This window comes from Podarcis liolepis (genome assembly GCF_965112155.1).
Source record: "Podarcis liolepis genome assembly, chromosome: 12".
Lineage (NCBI taxonomy): Eukaryota > Metazoa > Chordata > Lepidosauria > Squamata > Lacertidae > Podarcis > Podarcis liolepis.
In genome coordinates this window covers 10551696-10571295 of record NC_139563.1, presented here as the reverse complement: position 1 = coordinate 10571295, position 19600 = coordinate 10551696, and the positions used below count along the sequence as shown (strand labels likewise).

Sequence of the window (19600 nt, the reverse complement as noted above, 5' to 3'; positions counted from 1 at the left end):
ATTAACTCCATCTTTCAATAACCTTTCAACTCATTTCCTTAGTTCTTTAACCTCCTCACGCCTCCCCTTTTGTATTCCCGTTTAAAAATCCTTTCAGCAAATCCTTACCCTCTGTCATTTATCTTTACTCAGTATCTTAACCTATTATAACCATGTGTTTATAACCATTATCAATCCATATTTACATATTCTATGTAAGTATTTAAAAGACAAGCGTCCTTCCTGAAGGCTTATAATATATTTTAGTAGATGGTTTGCGGAAAGCTCTGCTGTACATGGAATTTGAGGATTTTATTGTTCCCGGCGGCCGAAGGGTTTGATCCTGGAACCAAGAATGTTGAAATATAGGTCTGGGATCTGTAATAATATATAATATATATATATATTTAAATTTATATCCCACCCATCTAAAAAAATATTTATAGGTGCTGGGCTTTTCCCTTTCAAATTATAAAACTGCAGAGAGTTGCTGCGTTTCTGGGGCACTGTGGGGATGAGGGCCGACCTTCTTTAAGGGTGAGTTTGGGGGTGTAAGGTGTTTTCCTAGCATTGGGTTTTCCTAGCACTGGGCAGGTTGGAGACTAACCACTTTTCAGGAAGCAACAAGTGGCTGATGACTAGGGCAAGGGCTTAATTTCGCAGCTGTGGACGACAGCCCCTGTGTGAATGTGGACAAGGGTCAGGTTCAGGGTTCTTGTATTAATTTCAGGTTCATGGTCCTTGTATTAAGTTGACGAGGCCGTTAACAACTCAGGTCCCAGAGACCAAGATTCCCAGAGCGGTTTAACGATCCTCAGGTACTTTTCTTCTGAGAACTCCGGGAATTGCAGCTCTGTGAGGGGAATGAGGGTCTCCCGACAGCTCCTAGCACCCTTAACAAACTACAGTTCCCAGGATTCTCTTGGGCATTATAGCGCTTTGAATGCATACTGCCAGTGGCGTAGCGTGGGTTGTCAGCACCCGGGGCAAGGCAAGTAATTTGCACCCCCTAACCCGTGGATTTGCGCCCCTTAACCTGTGGATTTGCGCCCCCTAACCCTAACCCCCATATGTTGCGCCCGGTGTGGCCGGCCCCCCCTGCACCCCCACGCTACGCCACTGCATACTGCTGATAGGGCCTGAGCCTTACAGTTCATTTTAACCATGGATCCTTTAAACAAATCAGAGGCTGAAATGAATTCCCCAGGATAATGGAACCAGCCCAGGGGACAGCAACCTTTTTCAGCCGTGGGCCGGTCCACCATCACTCAGACCATGTGGTGGACCGGACTATATTTTGAAATAAAAAATGAACGAATTCCTATGCCCCACAAATAACCCAGAGATGCATTTTAAATAAAAGGACACTTTCTACTCATGTAAAAACACGCTGATTCCCGGACCGTCCATGAGCCAGATTGAGAAAGCGATTGGGCCGGATCCGGTCCCCGGGCCTTAGGTTGCCTACCCCTGAACCAGCCCCTCAGAATTTGAAAAGGCCTGGGTTCCTCGTAGGAAAGAAAACAGTGACGTAACTGTGGAAAGAGCACGGGGCCTTCTGCCTGCTCATAGCATCTGCGTAGCCCCAGCAACTGTCTAGCATGACAGGGTTGAAGCCGTGAAGGGGATTAATTGGCAGCGTCTTGGCTGGGGACACCAAGCGCACGAGGGGAGAGAGTCTCCAGTTAATGACACGGCTAAACTAGCAAGGTTAAACGCCGTATCTGGTATCAGGGCCCTGCTCTAAACCCGGGTGCCTTTTGCCATAAAGCAACACTGCATTTCGTAGCTGCAGGAAGCCTGGTGTTTAGAAGAAAAGGAACGGACACGCATTTCTCCGAAAAACAGTTTGGGCCTGTTGTTGTTGTTGTTCATTTTATTTTTATGCCGCTTTATATTTTAAAGAACAAATCTCAAAGTGGCTTACATAAAGCACCAAGTAAAACAATCCAGAACAAAACAAATCCGAACGTCAAGGGAAATATTTCAGATCCTTCTCTACGTGGCATTTTGCCTAGGCAAAGGGGGAAGCCCATCAACGCTCACAATTGTGTTCTTTAGGAGGAAGTGGAAAGCAGGAGACCAGATATGCCTTGGTTGCTTGAATCAAGTGCTTTCCTCTCACTCACTTTAAATCGTAGAGTTGGAAGGGACCCTGAGGGTCATCTATTCCAACCCACTTCACTATAGGAATCTCAACTCAAGCATCCCTGACAGATGGACATTCCTACAAGGAATGAGAGCTTGTTCCACTGTCAAACCCTTCTTCTAAGGGAGTCTGTTCTACTAGCAAACATATATTACCGTTAGAAAGAAAGTTTTTCCGATGTTTAGTCAAAATCTCATTTCTTGTAACTTGAAGCCATTTGTTTGGGTCCTACCCTCCAGGCCAGGAGATAGCAAATATTCTCCCTCCTCCATGTGACAGCCCGTAAGATATTTGAAGATGGCTTTCATACCTTCTCTCAGTCTCCTCTTTTCCAGGCTAAACACCCCTAGCTCCCTCAACCATTCCTCATAAGGCTTGGTTTCCAGTCCCTTAACCATCTTGGTTGTCCTCCCCGACGCCCGTTCCAGCTTGTCAGCAACCTTCTTAAATTGTAGTGCCCAGAAATGGACACAGTATTCCAGGTGTGGCCTGACCAAAGCAGAATAGAGTGGTCCTATTACTTCCCTTGACCTAGACACTGTACTTCTGTTCGTGCTTTGGAGAGCACCCTTGTTGGCTTAGAAAGGAGCAGCTCCTGCGAATGGGGTGGTTCTGCCCACTTTCACTCTGACAGGAGCTTCTGTTTACCTGGCCCTGCCAGGTAACTGTGGGCTCAGTCATAGCTCTCAGGTGTCCCTGGATGGGAAGAGTTGATTTAAAGCAGGGGCATAATGCCCTCTAGATATTTTGAACTCCAGTTCCCATAGGGAGATGCCTTATACTAAGTTAGAGCACTGGTCCATCTAGATCAGTAATAGCAGTGGCTCCCCAGGGTTTCAGACTTGAGGTCTCCCAGCCCTACCTGGGACCCCTTTTGCATACAGAGCAGATTTTTTTAGCACTGTGGGTTAAACCACAGAGCCTAGGGCTTGCCGATCAGAAGGTCGGCGGTTTGAATCCCTGTGACGGGGTGAGCTCCTGTTGCTCGGTCCCTGCTCCTGTTTTCCGTGTGCTGCTCTGGTTCGCCAGAAGCTGCTTAGTCCTGCTGGCCACATGACCCGGAAGTTGTACGCCGGCACCCTCGGCCAATAAAGCGAGATGAGCGCCGCAACCCCAGAGTCGGCCATGACTGGACCTATGGTCAGGGGTCCCCTTTACCTTACAGACCATCAGCCACAACCAAGCCATGGTCTATTGTCAAGGTTGATGGAAGTTGTCTTCCAGCATCACAGATTTTCAGGGTGATGGTGGTGGGTGTGCTTGTGGGGTTGTTGGTTTCTTGCCACCAGAGTCTTCCCTACCACTTTGGCTAAGAGACAAGTGACTGTTTTGCAAATGCTGTTAAGCAACAGTTTGAAACTTTTGGCAAATAGTGTGCGTGAAATGTGCATGTGTGCTTCTTTATATGTCACCTGAAGCTAGAAATACAGCTACTGGAAGCTTGGGGAGGCAAATGTATTCTGTTTCTGGAATCCAGAGGGAGGGTTTAGTGTACGGACTCTGCAGGGGGGCAGGGGGCGGAACAAGCCTGGAAGTCCTTGGCTGAAAGTTTGCTTCAGCCATGAACTCAGTAGATGGCCTGAGGTTAGGGACATGAATTTCTCAACTTCAACCCAGCTGCCTTCACCTCCGACATGGAGATAATATTGATGCAAGAAATACCAACGTAGTGAAGTGCTTTGCACAGCTGAAGAACACGGTGCAGATGTTTATTGGGTTTTTATTAGGTGTTATTTATTAGGTTTTGCCTTTTGTGCAAAAGTGCATTGTCAAAGCTTTATTTGAAGGCATTAACGAACTGCAAATCTATTAACATCACTTCAGGACAGAAAGGGCGAGTCTCTCATTATAATATAGATGGGCTTATTCTCTCTCTCTCTCTCTCTCTCTCTCTCTCTCTCTCTCTCTCTCACACACACACACACACACACACACACAGTATTTTTTTTAATGTAAAAAATGCGTAATCTGGCCTGTTCCCTTGGCATAGGACAGGGCATAAATTTAAACGAATAAAGGGATGTCTTGATGCTTACAGTCCTCTGCTGCATTAGATAGTTTGGACAGGGGCTTGAATAAGAGATCCATCTCCATTAGTGTGTTCCCGTTTCAAAAAGGCAAGTTAATGATGGGTGACCGACCTATTGTGAAGCCAGTTCTGTGGCCCCTTTTCTTCCTCTTCTTCCAGGGACGGTGCTCAGTGTGTGGAATTTGGAGAAGGGCCGCCATGCATGCATATGGCTCAGAGGATTAGCCTGTTCATGCATGCCCAGAACACGGGCAGCAGATGGCCAATTCAGCTTTTTGTCTGCGTGTGCGTGAGTGAGTGCGTGTTTGTGTGTGGCATCTTATCGCAGATTTGCTGCCTTTTGTCCTTGGTTAACTGCAGTGCATTATCAAAGTTCACAAAAGCCAGCTGGAAAGCACACAGCCCTCGCTGTCGATGCCGAGTGTATGTGTGAGAAATATATTGGTCCAATAAGTTGCCGCGTGGAGTCAGAAGTTGCATTGGAATGAGAGTGGTGTTTGCTTTTGAAGCACGTTGCTACTGAGAGAGATATCTGGTTAGTGTATAATTGGGGGACGGGGCGGACACTGTCCAGATGAGTTCACATTGCACAGGGATGGATCTGCCCTCCAGTATTGTTTTCCATGCTGCCTAGCTACTTCGATACTGCAGGCACTGAGTGGCTCTTCCGAGTTTCACACATTTGGACAAAATGAATGGTTTGGGTTAATTGGAGTCTTCCTCGTTTAATCACAGCTCTCCCAAAGAGAGGTTTGAAAATATTTGCATCCACAGGGAAAAGGCTCGCTCAAACGGGGCCTTCATATCTCTTAAGAAAAAAACAATACTGACATTTTCTGGGAAGTTTTAGGAGAGTGCTCACTCAGGCTCAGTTGACCAGTGGCACGAAGAGCAAGGTCTCAGCTCCCGATTAGTTTTATTTTATTTATTAAATTTGTATGAAACCCTCCACCCAAAGATCACAGGGCGATTCACAACATAAATATACAAAAGGAGAACACAAAAATACACAACAGAAATGCAAAAACAAACCAATAACCACCACCTCCCACCATCACATTTAAAAGGTCCTTGTTGTTGTTTAGTTGTTTAGTCGTGTCCGACTCTTCGTGACCCCATGGACCAGAGCACGCCAGGCACTCTTTTCCAGGGAGTCTTCTCTTCTCATGAGGTGGCCAAAATATTGGAGCCTCAGCTTCAGGATCTGTCCTTCCAGTGAGCACTCAGGGCTGATTTCCTTAAGAATGGATCAGTTTGATCTTCTTGCAGTCCATGGTACTCTCAAGAGTCTCCTCCAGCACCATAATTCAAAAGCATCAATTCTTTGGCAATCAGCCTTCTTTATGGTCCAGCTCTCACTTCCATACATCACTACTGGGACTAGATTGTTTAATCAGCCAAAGTCCTGACTATGGAAAAAGGTTTTCACGTTGAGCCTAAACAAAGTCACCAATCAGGTGAGCCTCCCTGAGGGGAGCATTCCACATACGGGGAGCCACCACAGGAAAGGCCCTGTTCTCGTGTTGACCGCCCTAAGGAGGCATGAATAGGAGAAAGTGTTTCTTCAGTTCCCAAACTGTCCAGGGCTTTAAAAGATCAAAACCACCCTCTTCCATTAAGCCCAAGAATGCATGCCAGCGTATTAGAATGTGGATGCCATCTCCACAGAAGCGACAGCTTTCCACGGTGCAAAAACCAGAGAATTAGCAAAAGGGCGAAAGATAGCTTAGGGCAGTGGTGGGAACCCCATAGTCCTCTATACGTTGGACTACAATTCCCACGGCCATGCTGGCTGGTGGCTGATGGGAGTTGGAGTCCAAGGACACCTGAGGAGGGGGGGCACAGGCTGTAAGCTAAAAGCTTCCAGAAAAAGGCAGGATTCATGGAGAAACTTGAATTTAGAAAGGCAGCACCGCTGTGTGTTCTGGGAAGCGTTCCAGGAATAAGGACAGAGGCCAAGTTGTTTAAGAGAGGAGGCGGCGGCTTTCTGACAGCAGGTGATGGAAGAGCTGGGTTATGTACACACCGTGTATTTAAAGCGGAGCCCGAAAGATGCTGGGAGCTGTAGTTTGTTGAGGGTGCTTGGGACCATACCTCTGCGGGGGGGGGGGGACTACACCCCCCAGGATTCTTTGAGAGAAGCAATGTGCTTTAAATGTATGGTGTGAAATAAAGGTGGAACGGATGCACTTTTGCAGAATAAAGGGAGGCCGTCCAAGTCGCCCCCTGCTTTCGACAACACCAATACTATTGTGACAGGAACAATTCCTGGAAGCTCTTTATTGGCGTGGGTTGTTGTTTTTTTGGGGGGTGGGAGGGGGCTAACATTCCTTTGTGGGGTCATTTGAATACAATGGCTTTTTACTAGGGCAGAAGCTAATTCCTCAGTCTTTTGCTGCCAGCGGGATGGGTAGGTTGGGGGATGGCAGGATTTTTCCACTGGAATGCGAAAGCTGGAAGGCCCCAGTGTCTCTATTTTTGTGTGTTTGCCTCCTTAGCCCCCTGGAAGAATTTCAGGAATGCCTTGGCTTCCTTTCGGTCCCCTTGAGGCACCAATGTGTCCTGACAGAAGCTGGACCTTGCCTCGCTTCCTGACTCTCCACGGCCCCTTTACTCACTCCTCCTGTTTTTCTTTTCGTCCAAGGCTAGTTTCATATCAGGCTCCGGTGGTGTGTGTTTGGGGAAGGGTGATGGTGGTAAGGGTCGAGAAAGAAAAGAAAAAAGCCCATGGGGTGATTTAAAGCCACTTTTACGATGGCTTGAAAGGAAAGCAGATTAAGGAAAGGTGCTCTCCGGTGCTACAAATTATTAAACGGTTCCCAGGAGATTCAAGTGTTTTGAATGAAGGGAAACTTCGAAAACGAGAGGACATGCTTCTCTCTCTCTCTATATATATATAGATATCTCTCTCTCTCTCTCTCTATATATATATATCTATATATCTCTATCTATCTATCTATCTATCATTTATCTATCTATCTATCATCTATCTATCTATCTATCTATCTATCTCTATCTATCTATCTATCTATTTATCTATCTATATTGAGTTTGGGATTTTTACATACATTATATTATCTCCTTCCAATTTTTAAATTCCCCATACAATTTTTTCCTTTCCCTCCCTCATATCCATTGGAAGGGTTCAAACAATTATCCTCAGCCACTTTTGTTTCCACCGAACGTCTTTTGTTCCAGTAGTTTTTATCCATTGAAGATAGGGGTTCCATCTGTTCCTTATCGTGGTGGACTTGACCTTACACGTTGTCTTCTGTGACGTGACTTCAACAATGTACGACTGAATAAATTCAAACAAATAACTGTTCCATGCCTCTACTGTCCATTTTCCTCTTTCTTTCCACCCTAAAGCTATCGTTTGCCTTTCCCGCTAATATTATAGCTTTGAAGGTAAGCTGGTCACCTTTCTCTCTAGCTGTGTTTCCAAGTATACCCATTGTCATGAGATCAAAGTCTATTGAAAGCTTCACTTTAAAAATCTCATTAATAACCTTTAGGATTTTATTCCAGAATTCCTTTACCTCTGGGCATTCCCAGTACGTATGGGAAAACCATCCCTTGGCTAGTTTGCAGTGCCAACAGTTAGAATCCAATCCTCCTACCATATTACGATAAAAGGGACACGGCTGGCGCTGTGGGTTAAACCACAGAGCCTAGGACTTGCTGATCAGAAGGTTGGCAGTTCGAATCTCCGCGACGGGGTGAGCTCCTGTTGCTCGGTCCCAGCTCCTGCCAACCTAGCAGTTCGAAAGGACGTCAAAGTGCAAGTAGATGAATAGGTACCACTCCGGTGGGAAGGTAAATGGCATTTCCGTGCGCTGCTCTGGTTCGCCAGAAGCGGCTTAGTCATGCTGGCCACATGACCCGGAAGCTGTACGCCGGCTCCCTCGACCAATAAAGCTAGATGAGCGCCGCAACCCCAGAGTCGGTCACGACTGGACCTAATGGTCAGGGGTCCCTTTACCTTTACCATATTACGATACGATACAATACAGTATCTTTATTGTCATTGTTATTGTCATTGTCCCATACAGAACAATCTCCATAAGACATTCAAAAACCCCTAAAAACTCTGAAACCCCGTTTTAAAATACAATATACTCCTATAGCTAGCTGGGCCAGCTCTATATTCTTTCTTTCTTTCTTTCTTTCTTTCTTTCTTTCTTTCTTTCTTTCTTTCTTTCTTTCTTTCTTTCTTTCTTTCTCCCTCTCATGCTAAGGTCAAGAGCCCCCTAATCAACACTTCTGCTGCAAACAGGCAAGAGTTTGTAAACAGCATTCCATAGCCCCATGTGCCAAGAGTGCTGCACTGCCCCCTGGTGGAAGGAGCACATCGCTCACAGCTACACGGAGCTACAGAACGCTTGGGCAAGGCTCAGGCGGCAGGATCCATGGGGGCAGCAGATCCTGACGTAGATCATAGAATTGTAGAGTTGGAAGGGACTCCGGGGGGGGGGGTCATCTAGCCCAACCCCCTCTGCAATTCAGGAATCTCAACCATAGCATCCAGGACAGGTGGTTCACCCAACCTCTGCTTAAAAACCTCTTCCTGCTCTCACACAGAAGATGGAACCAGCTTGCTTTCTCCAGCTCCGGAGGGCAGGACCCCTGAGCTGATGGATCCCAAGTTACGAAAAAGGAGATTTTTGACTAAGCAATCAGGAAGAGCTTTCTGAAGTAAGAGCTGTTAAGTCAGTGGAACGGGCTCCCTTGGGTGGCGGCAGACTCTCCTTCCTTGAAGGTTTAGGAGCAGAGTTTGGGTGGCCACTAACAGATTACTGTTATTGTTGTTGTTATTTATTTTAAAGCCAGATGTACCATACTTGAAATGCCTAGGTGGAATCGTTGTTAGCACAGAGGCGATAAAAGCGTGCAACAGCTTTGTTAGCTGTTGCTACAGGGCCCACAAGCAACCCACTTTGGAGGGTGGGTGTACGGAACTTGCCCCTCACTCTCCATCTCAGCAGCAGCTAAAGGTTTCAAGAGTGAGAAAGACACCGTTCTCCATTTCATTACTGTTTTGCTCCAAGTCACATATATTGGCTCTTCGCTGTCAAATGCCAAGGCTGCAGAGAGGAAACATCATCCAACAACTGAATGCAGACCCCCCCCAAGCATCAACGAAGGGAACTGTTTGTTGACATTTTTATTCTGCCCCCCCCCCCCCGAGCTCAGGACCAGGTGCCTGCTTTCCTTCAGACACCCCATTTATCAGAACAGTCCTGTGAGGTGGGTTACGGGGAGAGGAGGATTAGGCCTGGAGAGCAGCCCCAGGGCTAAGTGCTGATTGGGACATAGGTCTCGTCAGGTGCAGTTCAAGACTATAATGATGATGATGATGATGATGATGATGATGATGATAATAATAATAATAATAATAATAATAATAATTTATTTGTACCCCGCCCATCTGGCTGGGTTTCCCCAGCCACTCTGGGCGGCTTCCAACAAAGACAAAAAATACACTAAAATGTCATTCATTAAAAACTTCCCTGAACAGGGCTGCCTTCAGATGTCTTCTGAATGTCAGGTAGTTGTTTATCGCTTTGACATCTGCTGGAAGGGCGTTCCACAGGGCGGGCGCCACTACCGAGAAGTCCCTCTGCCTGGTTCCCTGTAGCTTTGCTTCTTGCAATGAGGGAACCGCCAGAAGGCCCTCGGCGCTGGACCTCAGTGTCCGGGTAGAACGATGGGGGTGGAGACGCTCCTTCAGGTATTAGTCTAAAGCAGACTTCTTCTTCTTCTTCCTCCTCTTCTTCTTCTTCTTCTTCTTCTTCTTCTTCTTCTTCTTCTTCTTCTTATTTATACCCCGCCCTCCCCAGCCAAGACCGGGCTCAGGGCGGCTAACATCAGATATAAAAACAATTGATTAAAATGCAACTTAAAAACAAGATTAAAATACAACTTTAAAATGCAGCCTCATTTCAGTGGAAACTCAAATCAAAAACTTTTTTGGGAATGAAAACGTCAAATCTTAGTGCTCTGATGGTGTTTCCTCCTGCTTGGCAGGGCGTTGGACTCGATGGCCCTTGTGGTCTATTCCAACTCTATGATTCTATGATTCTAACCAAGGCCATCTATCCAGACTGGTCCTATGTGGGCCAGAAAAAAGCCAGGGAAGTCCCCAAATAGGAGTTCCATCACAGAAGGAAAAAGGAAAGCATCTGTAGCAGGAGAGTCTTGCACTCCCGGCTTCAGCAAAAGGAACCTGAAGCCTTTGGAGCACAGCGCGAGGTCCCGCTGCACTCCAAAAGCTTCAGGCGGCTATCCCTGAAGCCTGGAGAGCGAGAGGGGTCGGTGCGCACCGACCATTCTCGGTCTCCAGGCTTCAGCGAAAGCAACGCAAAGCCTCCAGAGCGCGGAGGGAGCGCTCCCTTTGCGCTTCGGAGGTTTCGCGTTGCTATCGCTGAAGCCAAGGAGCCTGCATTCGCTCCATAGGACACACACACACATTTCCCCTTAATTTTTGGAGGGAAAAAGTGCGTCCTATAGAGCGAAAAATACGGTATATCTGAGTTTCTAACGTTTTGCTTTAAGCACCTTCTTTCCTTCAAAGAATTCTGGGCACTGTAGTTTGCGAAGGTTTCAAAAACTTTTGCCAAGGCCCTTGCAATAAGGCAGTTTTCTTCCATGGTATCTGGAATATTTTCCCAGTGGATCTTGATGTTGCCTGGGAGGTCTTATAACAACGTTTTATACAATCTGCCTTGGCAACCCAGAGATCATATCGTCCAGTTTTATTTCCCTTCTCTGCTTCAACCTGCCAAGAAGGCTGCCAGCTTTCGAGCTTTGATTTCTCAGGTGGAACAGGGTGCAAAGAAAGCAAAACAAGCACAGCTTCATTCTTAGGGGGGCATAGTTTGCCCGGTACTTGACCTTCTGGACTTCATCTCCTTCCTGCCTGCTTACATGCATTACATCGTCCCTCCACCCCCCCACCCCCCACCAAATTACCACCAAATTGAATTTGGAATTGTGGTATTTGAAAATGTCAAGGAGGATCAATAGGGAAGCTCTGGAGGGGGGTCAGTCTTGGTAGACTCAGCACATTTCAGAGCAGATCTGAAACTTCTTCCCTGATGAATTTCTTTAGGGGTTCTGCATATGGCTGTTGAACTGGGGCGCCCCTGCTCAGATCGCATAGGGCAGCATGTTTCACAAACATCTGAGAGGTGAAGTGGCAGGGCTCTGAGGAGTTGTGGTGGAGGCAGAGTGTTGGGGGGCTGACACCCAGCGATTTCTGGGGTTCGGTGCCCCAGAGGTGGGGGGCACAGGATGTGTCAGAAGCATAGGAAGAGGCTGTTCAGGTGAGGGGTGGTGCGGTCGAATCCCCGCTGTCTCCCAAGAACCAGAGGGGAAGAGCAATGACTGCTTCTATGTAGGAGAAGAACTTCCTTGGCTGGGAGTACAGTGGTACCTCGGGTTACAGACGCTTCAGGTTACAGACTCCGCTAACCTAGAAATAGTACCTCAGGTTAAGAACTTTGCTTCAGGATGAGAACAGAAATCGTGCAGCAGCGGCACGGCGGCAGCGGGAGGCCCCATTAGCTAGAGTGGTGCTTCAGGTTAAGAACAGTTTCAGGTTAAGAACGGACCTCCGGAACGAATTAAGTTCTTAACCCAAGGTACCACTGTACTTTGGATATGAGGAGCACTTAACTCTCACAGCCACAAAGGCTAACCGAGAGCAACAGTTGCCCATGTTTCTCTATGAGACACTGATCTTGGCACATGTCTGATTTGAAGGAGGTAAAACTATCACGACAATTCATGCAGGGATGCAATGGGCAGCCTCCTTTGAAGCGGGTGGCGCTGTGGTGTAAGCCACTGAGCCTAGGGCTTGCCGATTAGAAGGTCGCGGTTCGAATCCGTGACAGGGTGAGCTCCCGTTGCTCAGTCCCAGCTCCTGCCAACCTAGCAGTTTGAAAGCACGTCAAAGTGCAAGTAGATAAATAGGTACCGCTCATCTTGTTCTTACATGTTGCTGTAAACGACAACTCCTGTGTTGGAATCTGTGCTGAAACATGGAATCCCCCTTTATTCTTCCAATGACTTAACCAGAAGTTTGGATTTATTTGACTTCAAGTTTTTGCGACCCTCATCTCCTGTTCATTTGGTGATGGCTGTTTCATGTGTCTCGCCTCTGATCTGCAGAAGAGGATCTGGTGAAAAGCTCCCCAAAGCTGAAAGAAGCTTTCCAAAGGCTGCTCAATGAGTTTCCTTGCAGAATGGAGACTGGAACCCCACTCCCCAGACCAAAAGCATTGCATACTTTAGCAGGCTGCCATAGTGTCACATGGAAGCTTTTTCCCTCACTCCTCACTTGATGGTCTCTCTTTCTTGGCTTAAGCCATGTTCAGCAACTGAATACAGTATCCTAAATCCTTTGTTGTTTGGTGGTGGTTGGGAATACTTTGTAAAAAAATAAGCAGCAAGCCCTTTTAATAAAAAAAGTCTTGAGATTGTTCAAAGAAATAGAATCTTCACTTCATCCTCCCACCAGTGTGAGCTAGTCATAATGTGTCCTTTTAAACACATTCTCTGCATCTCGGCCTGCCTTTTATTAGCAGCTTGGGAAAAAGAAATGTAATAAAGGCCTTATTCCTTTTGAATAATTTCCTTGTCTCCAATTGCTTTTATCTCATTCTATGCCCTTTTAAAATGTGGGGTTTTGGGGGGGGAGTGTTGGGTTGTTTTTTTTATTTTGATTATATATTTTGTGGTTTTATATTTTGATTTTGTTCTGTGAACCGCCCTGAGACCTCCCGGTATAGGGCGGTATATAAAATGAATGAATGAATGAAGCTGAAAAGGGGAGGGAGAAAGGAGTTTTGCTATAGAGGGCAAAGCTTGCCACAAAACCACCCTGTGTGCGGGAGCTTAAGGCACAAAACGATTAAAAGATAATTATCCTTAACCGTTTTCTGAGAGGTGCACCCTTTCTGAAAGAAAGTGTGTTAAAAACCTTGGATATGCAAGTAAATAAATAAATCCCAGTTAATTATGTGTTTCATGAAATAGCAACATACAAAGAAAGAGGAGACTCTTGTCAACAGCAAAGATATTGTAACCTTTGTAAAAAACCTTTTGTACTATTTTTGGGTAGGATGCTGATGGCATCCTTGCTCATGCTGACATGGCGATAGTATCACAGAATTGTCAGGTTGGTGGAGGGACCACGAGGGTCATTCTAGTAGTCCAACCCCTTTGCAATGCAGGAATCTTTTGCCCAATGTGGGCTCTGAACCCACAACCCTGGAGCCATTTCCCTGCTACCAGTGCTGGCCCAGGACATTGTGCATCCTGACGCAGAGCCCAAACGGTGCTGTGCTTCCGATAGGGCCAGCTTATTTAAAAAAAAAGTCTTGCTGCACCTTTCAGACACCAGCTGGTGCCTTCACCCGTCACTTCCTCATGGCCGGCTTTTGCTACTGCAAACCATGAGCGTATGCCAGGGTCAACTGAATACATAGGTACAAGCTTGCATCTGAGTTGCTGCGAGACAGAGGGGCTGGGGAAGCCCTAGCAGAATCTGTGATGGTCAGCCAGTTTTAACAAGAGCAAATTTGTGTCCATAGTCTCAGTTGAAAGGCCCTGTTTCACAATTTGTGAACACCGAGGCTCAGAGATATACAATTTGCTCATGGATCAGGCAAGTTACCATATTTTTCACCCTATAGGACGCACTTTTCCCCCTCCAAAAATGAAGGGGAAATGTGTGTGCGTCCTATGGGGCGAATGCAGGCTTTCGCTGAAGAGCCCCACCGCCAGACCCACAAGCTCGGGGGACAGCGGGGAGGCGCAGCGCGCCTTTCCCGCTGTCCCCCGACTTGGTTGGAAGGCTGGCAGGGGGAGAAGCCTGCTCCTCCCCGTCGCCAGCCCCGCAAACTCGGGAGACAGCGGGAGGCGCAGCGCGCCTTTCCCGCTGTCCCCCGACTTGGTTGGAAGGCTGGCAGGGGGAGAAGCCTGCTCCTCCCTGTCGCCAGCCCCGCAAACTCGGGAGACAGCGGGAGGCGCAGCGCGCCTTTCCCGCTGTCCCCCGACTTGGTTAGAAGACTGGCGGAGGGCTTCCCCCTCCTCCAGCCCCGCAAGCTCCCAGAGCCATGCCAAAGCTGCACGCAGCTTCTGCATCGCTCTGGGTCCTGTTCTGGGGCCCCGCCCCTGGGGGAGGGGGAATTCCCCCCCCCTTTATTCCCCCCCCAAAAAATCTAGATGCGTCCTATGGGCCGGTGCGTCCTATAGGGCGAAAAATACGGTAAGTGTGTGAGACCAAAGCCGCCTTCTTGCTGTTGTTGCTAGCATTCCAAAATTGGGAGTTATAGACTACTTAGCTGATTTACCTACCAAAAGATCCTGATCTGCTTTCTGCCAGCCCTGGGTGGAGGCTGTGCCTTGGAAAAATGCAGAAAACAGGAAGGTTGTCAGAGGCTGGAACGGTACATTAGCACCTTGGAAAGCTCTCTCTACTTTCCCTATGATGAGCTGCAAGAGAATAAATAATGCAATGCGAGGAGATAGATGCAAATTTGTGTAGTTTTCACGGGCTGCAGGGTTCTGCCTCCCTTGACAGCACACTTGGGGTTTCGTGGCTCAGGATTCTGAATTTTAGCTCAGGTTTATATATAGATCTAATGAACATCCTCCGACTCAGAGAAAAGGATTTCCCCATGATGGGGGGGGGGGAGGCTGCTGTATTGACTGAAGGGGTGGTGAAGCATTGCCTGTGGATTCTGACCCTGCTGCAGCTTTTTTCTGACATTGAACACATTTTTAAAGCTTGCATTTCAGTGGCAGAGTATCTTGCCTGCATTTTGCCTGCATTTGCATGCAGAAGGTCTCGGGGTCAATTCCAGGCACCTATATTATCTGCCTTGAAAACCCTGGAGAGCCACTGTTAGTCAGCATAGAATACTGAGCTTAGATGCACATTGGTCTCACTCAGTAAAAGGTAGCATTCTCTGCTCCTAAATCTCCAGCAGTCTTTTGCATGGCTTCCCAAGCACACAGGAGCTTTGACCTGATACCCCGACTCCTGAACATCTGATAGCAGGATGGCCTCTCCCTTTGACTGAAGGACAAAGTGGGATAATACCACGGTTGCCAGATGTCTTGATTAAGGAAGCTGTAGTTGTTGCTGTACATCCCCCAAAATAGCACAGCTGCAAACAGCATAATGGATACAGTTTGCCAGGGAATATTACAGCCCCATTGAACTTGCATCATAAATACGCAGTTTCCTATTACAGTTTTGAATCGGGATTTGGCAACATGGGTTCGCTAGATGGACCGCGGACAAGTTTGAATGTTGCTATATTAAACTTTTCTTTAGAAATCATGATGTGAGCAGCCCTCCCAAGGAGGGCAATTAAAAAAAAAACAACAACCCATGAATTTCAAAGCCACACACTCTTTCTTGACCCACATCTATTTGAAGTTGGATAAACTCTGCAAACATTTTTGTCAATCGGGTCTCTGCAGCACTCATCCAATCCTCAACGAAGTGCATTCTTTGTAGCTAGCCTGGAAAACAATGCAATCCCTAATTTGAGCATCTTGGCTTTTAATTTAATATTAGTGGTAAGAAAGAGCAGTGGTGGAGTATGCGTATTTCTATACTACCTACTTTTTGCTTAATCATTTGCAGTTGTTTTTTTTGTGAACAGAGGAGGAGAAATGGTGGGCGCTGCAGCTTTCAACATTTGTGCGTTGTTGGAACTGTAAGGTTTGTGCGTGTTTCTAGGTTTGAGATAAGTGTTGAGGTTTTGCATCCCTGTTTTTCTTCAGATTGAAAAAACAACGCAGTGTGTATGTTTGTTTGGCTGCTGTGAAACCGCTGGCCAGCAGGATCTTCTGTTGTGGTGAACGTAGTATGTGCAGTTTGTACAAAGGACACCTTATTAAATACGTACGGAAGAGGCTCATGCTATTTATTTCTGAAACTTATAGCGCCTCATCATGTTTCCTCTGTAGTAGGAAGCTGTGGTAGGTGGGGAGGAGTTGGTGGTGTCAATAGTTAAACCCCTTAGGCTTCATCACACTTTGGTTGGGCAGAATATTGCATGTACATTTTCCTTCTCAGTAAGCCATTTGGGAAGCCTTCATACCTTTTAAAAAAACCCTAGCACCCCAGAGGACCTGGAGCAGACATAGGCAAACTCCGGCACTCCAGATGTTTGGGACTACAATTCCCATCATCCCTTACCACTGGTCCTGTTAGCTAGGGATGATGGGAATTGTAGTCCCCAACATCTGGAGGGCCAAGTTTGCCTATGCCTGACCTGGAGGCAAAACTTAAACGTCCTCCTCTCTGTCACTGGCTCCTTGTGTGGTGTTGGGTACGATGCTCTGGTATCCTTGCAATCCCAGGGGCAGCCAACTAGCCATGGCTTATAGCAGAGCTGAAACAATAGCCAAGCGGCACTGTAGAAAATGTATTATTCCGTAAGTGTTCAAGGATTACAAAAAATGATGCATCAGATGAAGCGAACTTTAGTGTTCTGGTATGGCTGTTTTGTCCCTCTTGCTAAGCATGTGGTAGTGACGGCACATACCCGGGCGCTGTTGTCATTGAACAACGTCCATTTTGCTTCTTAAGGTCCATGAATAATCATAGTAAACTTAGGTCCTGGGCCCTAAGGAAGTTAGATTATCCTCCACCAGGCTCCGACCTGGTGGAATGCTCTGTCCCATGACACCAGGGCCCTGCAGGATTTAACTCCCTTCCGCAGGGCCTGTAAGACAGAGCTATTCCACCTGGCTTTCAATTTGAACCTGGCCTGATCTTTTGTTCCCCTTCCTTCCCTCCCCCTCCCCTTTTTGTGAAGATTGCCCACTCTGGGATCCCACAGCTGGTTCTCCCCTGGTCTCCTCGCTGGCCCAAGTGGGACTAATTTAGCCAGCTAGCCTTGGTGGATCATCTAATGTTTATTGGATGGATTTTCTCCCTAAATTGATTTTTGATTCTTGATTTTATTGTTATTTACGTTTTATACCGTATTTTATGCTCTTTTTTTTGGTAGCATCAATTAAGTGTTTTAAATTTGTTGTTAGCCGCCCTGAGCCCGGTTTCCTGAACCGGGAAGGGCAGGGTATAAATAAAAAATTATTATTTATTATTATTTTCCTCCCCTGCAGGGCCAGGCCATGGTGAGGCCGAGACCCGGGAATGCATCTATTACAATGCCAACTGGGAGCTGGAAAAGACCAACCAGAGCGGGGTGGAGCGCTGTGAAGGGGAGAAGGACAAACGCCTCCATTGCTACGCATCCTGGAGAAACAACTCCGGCTCCATCGAACTGGTGAAGAAAGGGTGCTGGCTTGACGACTTCAACTGCTACGACAGGTGAGAGGGCACAGGCAGAACCAGGGAGCAGCAGCACACTCCTCGCTCCTCCTTACATGTGCGCCCTTGCCCTCCAGTCCATGGAGCTTGGAGCTTCAGCCATGAAGTCGCTCAGGCTGGGAGCTTTGTTTATAGTAGCTGGAAGCCCCATGCCCAGGTTAGGGAGGCTCCTCCCTCTTTTCATCTGCAGGGCCACGTGTCAGCGCTGGGCGGGACCAGAGGCAAAAGGGGGCGGGGCAATGAATGCAAATTTTGCCATCCACCCTACACAACCACTTGAGTTTTCAGAGTGGCTGAAACACTTTTTTATCCAGTGCTGTTGTTGTTTAGGCGTGTCCGACTCTTTGTGACCCCATGGACCAGAACACACCAGGCACTCCTGTCTTCCACTGCCTCCCGCAGTTTGGTCAAACTCATGCTGGTAGCTTCGAGAACACCGTCCAACCATCTTGTCCTCTGTCGTCCCCTTCTCCTTGTGCCCTCCATCTTTCCCAGCATCAGGGTCTTTTCCAGGGAGTCTTCTCTTCTCATGAGGTAGCCAAAGTATTGGAACCTCAGCTTCAGGATCTGTCCTTCCAGTGAGCACTCAGGGCTGATTTCCTTGAGAATGGATCGGTTTGATCTTCTTGCAGTCCATGGGACTCTCAAGAGTCTCCTCCAGCACCATAATTCAAAAGCATCAATTCTTCGGCGATCAGTCTTCTTTATGGTCCAGCTCTCACTTCCATACATCACCACTGGGAAAACCATAGCTTTAACTATACGGGCCTTATTTTTCTAGAAAAAGAGGTGCTGGAACTCAACATGAACGCCTCCCTTGTTCTCTTATAATGGCAATGGCGCCCACCTGAGAGGCGCCAGCACTGAGTTCTGGCGAGGAAAAAAAGCCCTGGTAGTATCCATTGAAATGGACTGGTTTTCAAAAGAAAAGAAAAAATCATTTAAAATACTTTTTTTATTCACTAATAATTTAAAGAACAAAAGACAAAAAAATACCAGCCAGCTGACACCTACAATTCTTACTATATTAACTGCAACTTGACAATTCCGTTCATTACATTCACAGTTAGTTAATTTCCAAATACACACACACAAACCCCATCTCAGCTGGAGACTACAGCTATACGTGTCCACTCAGAAATAAGCCGCAATGACTTTAACAAGAATTATTCCTAGATAAGAGTGTTTAGGGTTGTAGTCTCAGCCTGTTCCTGCTGACATCTGAGGAAGAGCTGTGGCTGAGTGGTTGATCACCTGCTTTGCAAGCAGAAGGTGCCAGGTTCAGTCCCCGGCTTCTCCAGGTAAGGCTGGGAATGTCCTCTGCCTGGAACCTGGCAGAGCCTCTGCCAGTCCGTGTAGGCAATAGTGAGCTCGATGGACCATTGGTTTAACTGTATAAGGTAGTTCCCTCTGTTCCTGCAGTTTCTCTTATCTTCCTAGGGCTTAAGCGTTCTCTTCCCCCGCCCTGCTTTTTTCTGCAATTCATTCATTTCCTATTTCTGCATTGCATCTGTTAGCCGGCGATGTTGCTCTCAACCCTCTCCCGCACGTCCCTTTTAAAAAAAATCTTCCTAATTTAGTTTATGTTCCTTGTCATTTCTTTGCCTTGCTCAGCCTTCTAAATTGCTGTTCGGCAGTTAGCAGATCAGCCATGCTACAAGATCTCCCTCTCGGAGTCTTTTTCTCCTCCTGCTCCTACAGAAACCAGAAATTTCTCCAGTTTGCATTACCACTCTTAGACTTCCCTTCCTCTTCCCAGTCTCGTAGGGTGTGGTGGTGAGATGGGTCTTTGCTTCTCATCTTTTGACCAGTATAATGTCCTTTCTTTTCCCCACCCCTCCTGCCATTATCCCGCCCCCCATCTCAAGCTTTGCGCCGCTGCGTATTTCTTGGTCGCCTTAATTTATGGATTGCTGCGATAGGTGGTTTTTTTATTCGTGTAGCGCACCTAGTATATGAATTGCTTCTATAAATGGGAATAAATTATGATGACGGCGAGTAATCTAACGCCAGCATCTATTGTTGCCACTCCTGCTGGGCGTACCCTCCTCTAAAAGGAATCCCATGAGAATGGGGGGGGGGG

At 47.1% G+C, this 19600-nt stretch overlaps 1 protein-coding gene across 2 annotated transcripts in view; it reads left to right on the top strand.

Moving 5' to 3' along the window:
- ACVR2B (activin A receptor type 2B) overlaps positions 1-19600 on the top strand; it is a 125706-nt gene that overhangs the window by 71828 nt on the left and 34278 nt on the right. For both annotated transcript variants that reach the window (XM_083467053.1, XM_083467052.1), the window contains exon 2: positions 17310-17517. In XM_083467053.1, the coding sequence (XP_083323179.1) occupies positions 17310-17517 (208 nt within the window). The remainder of the gene's footprint in view (positions 1-17309; positions 17518-19600) is intronic.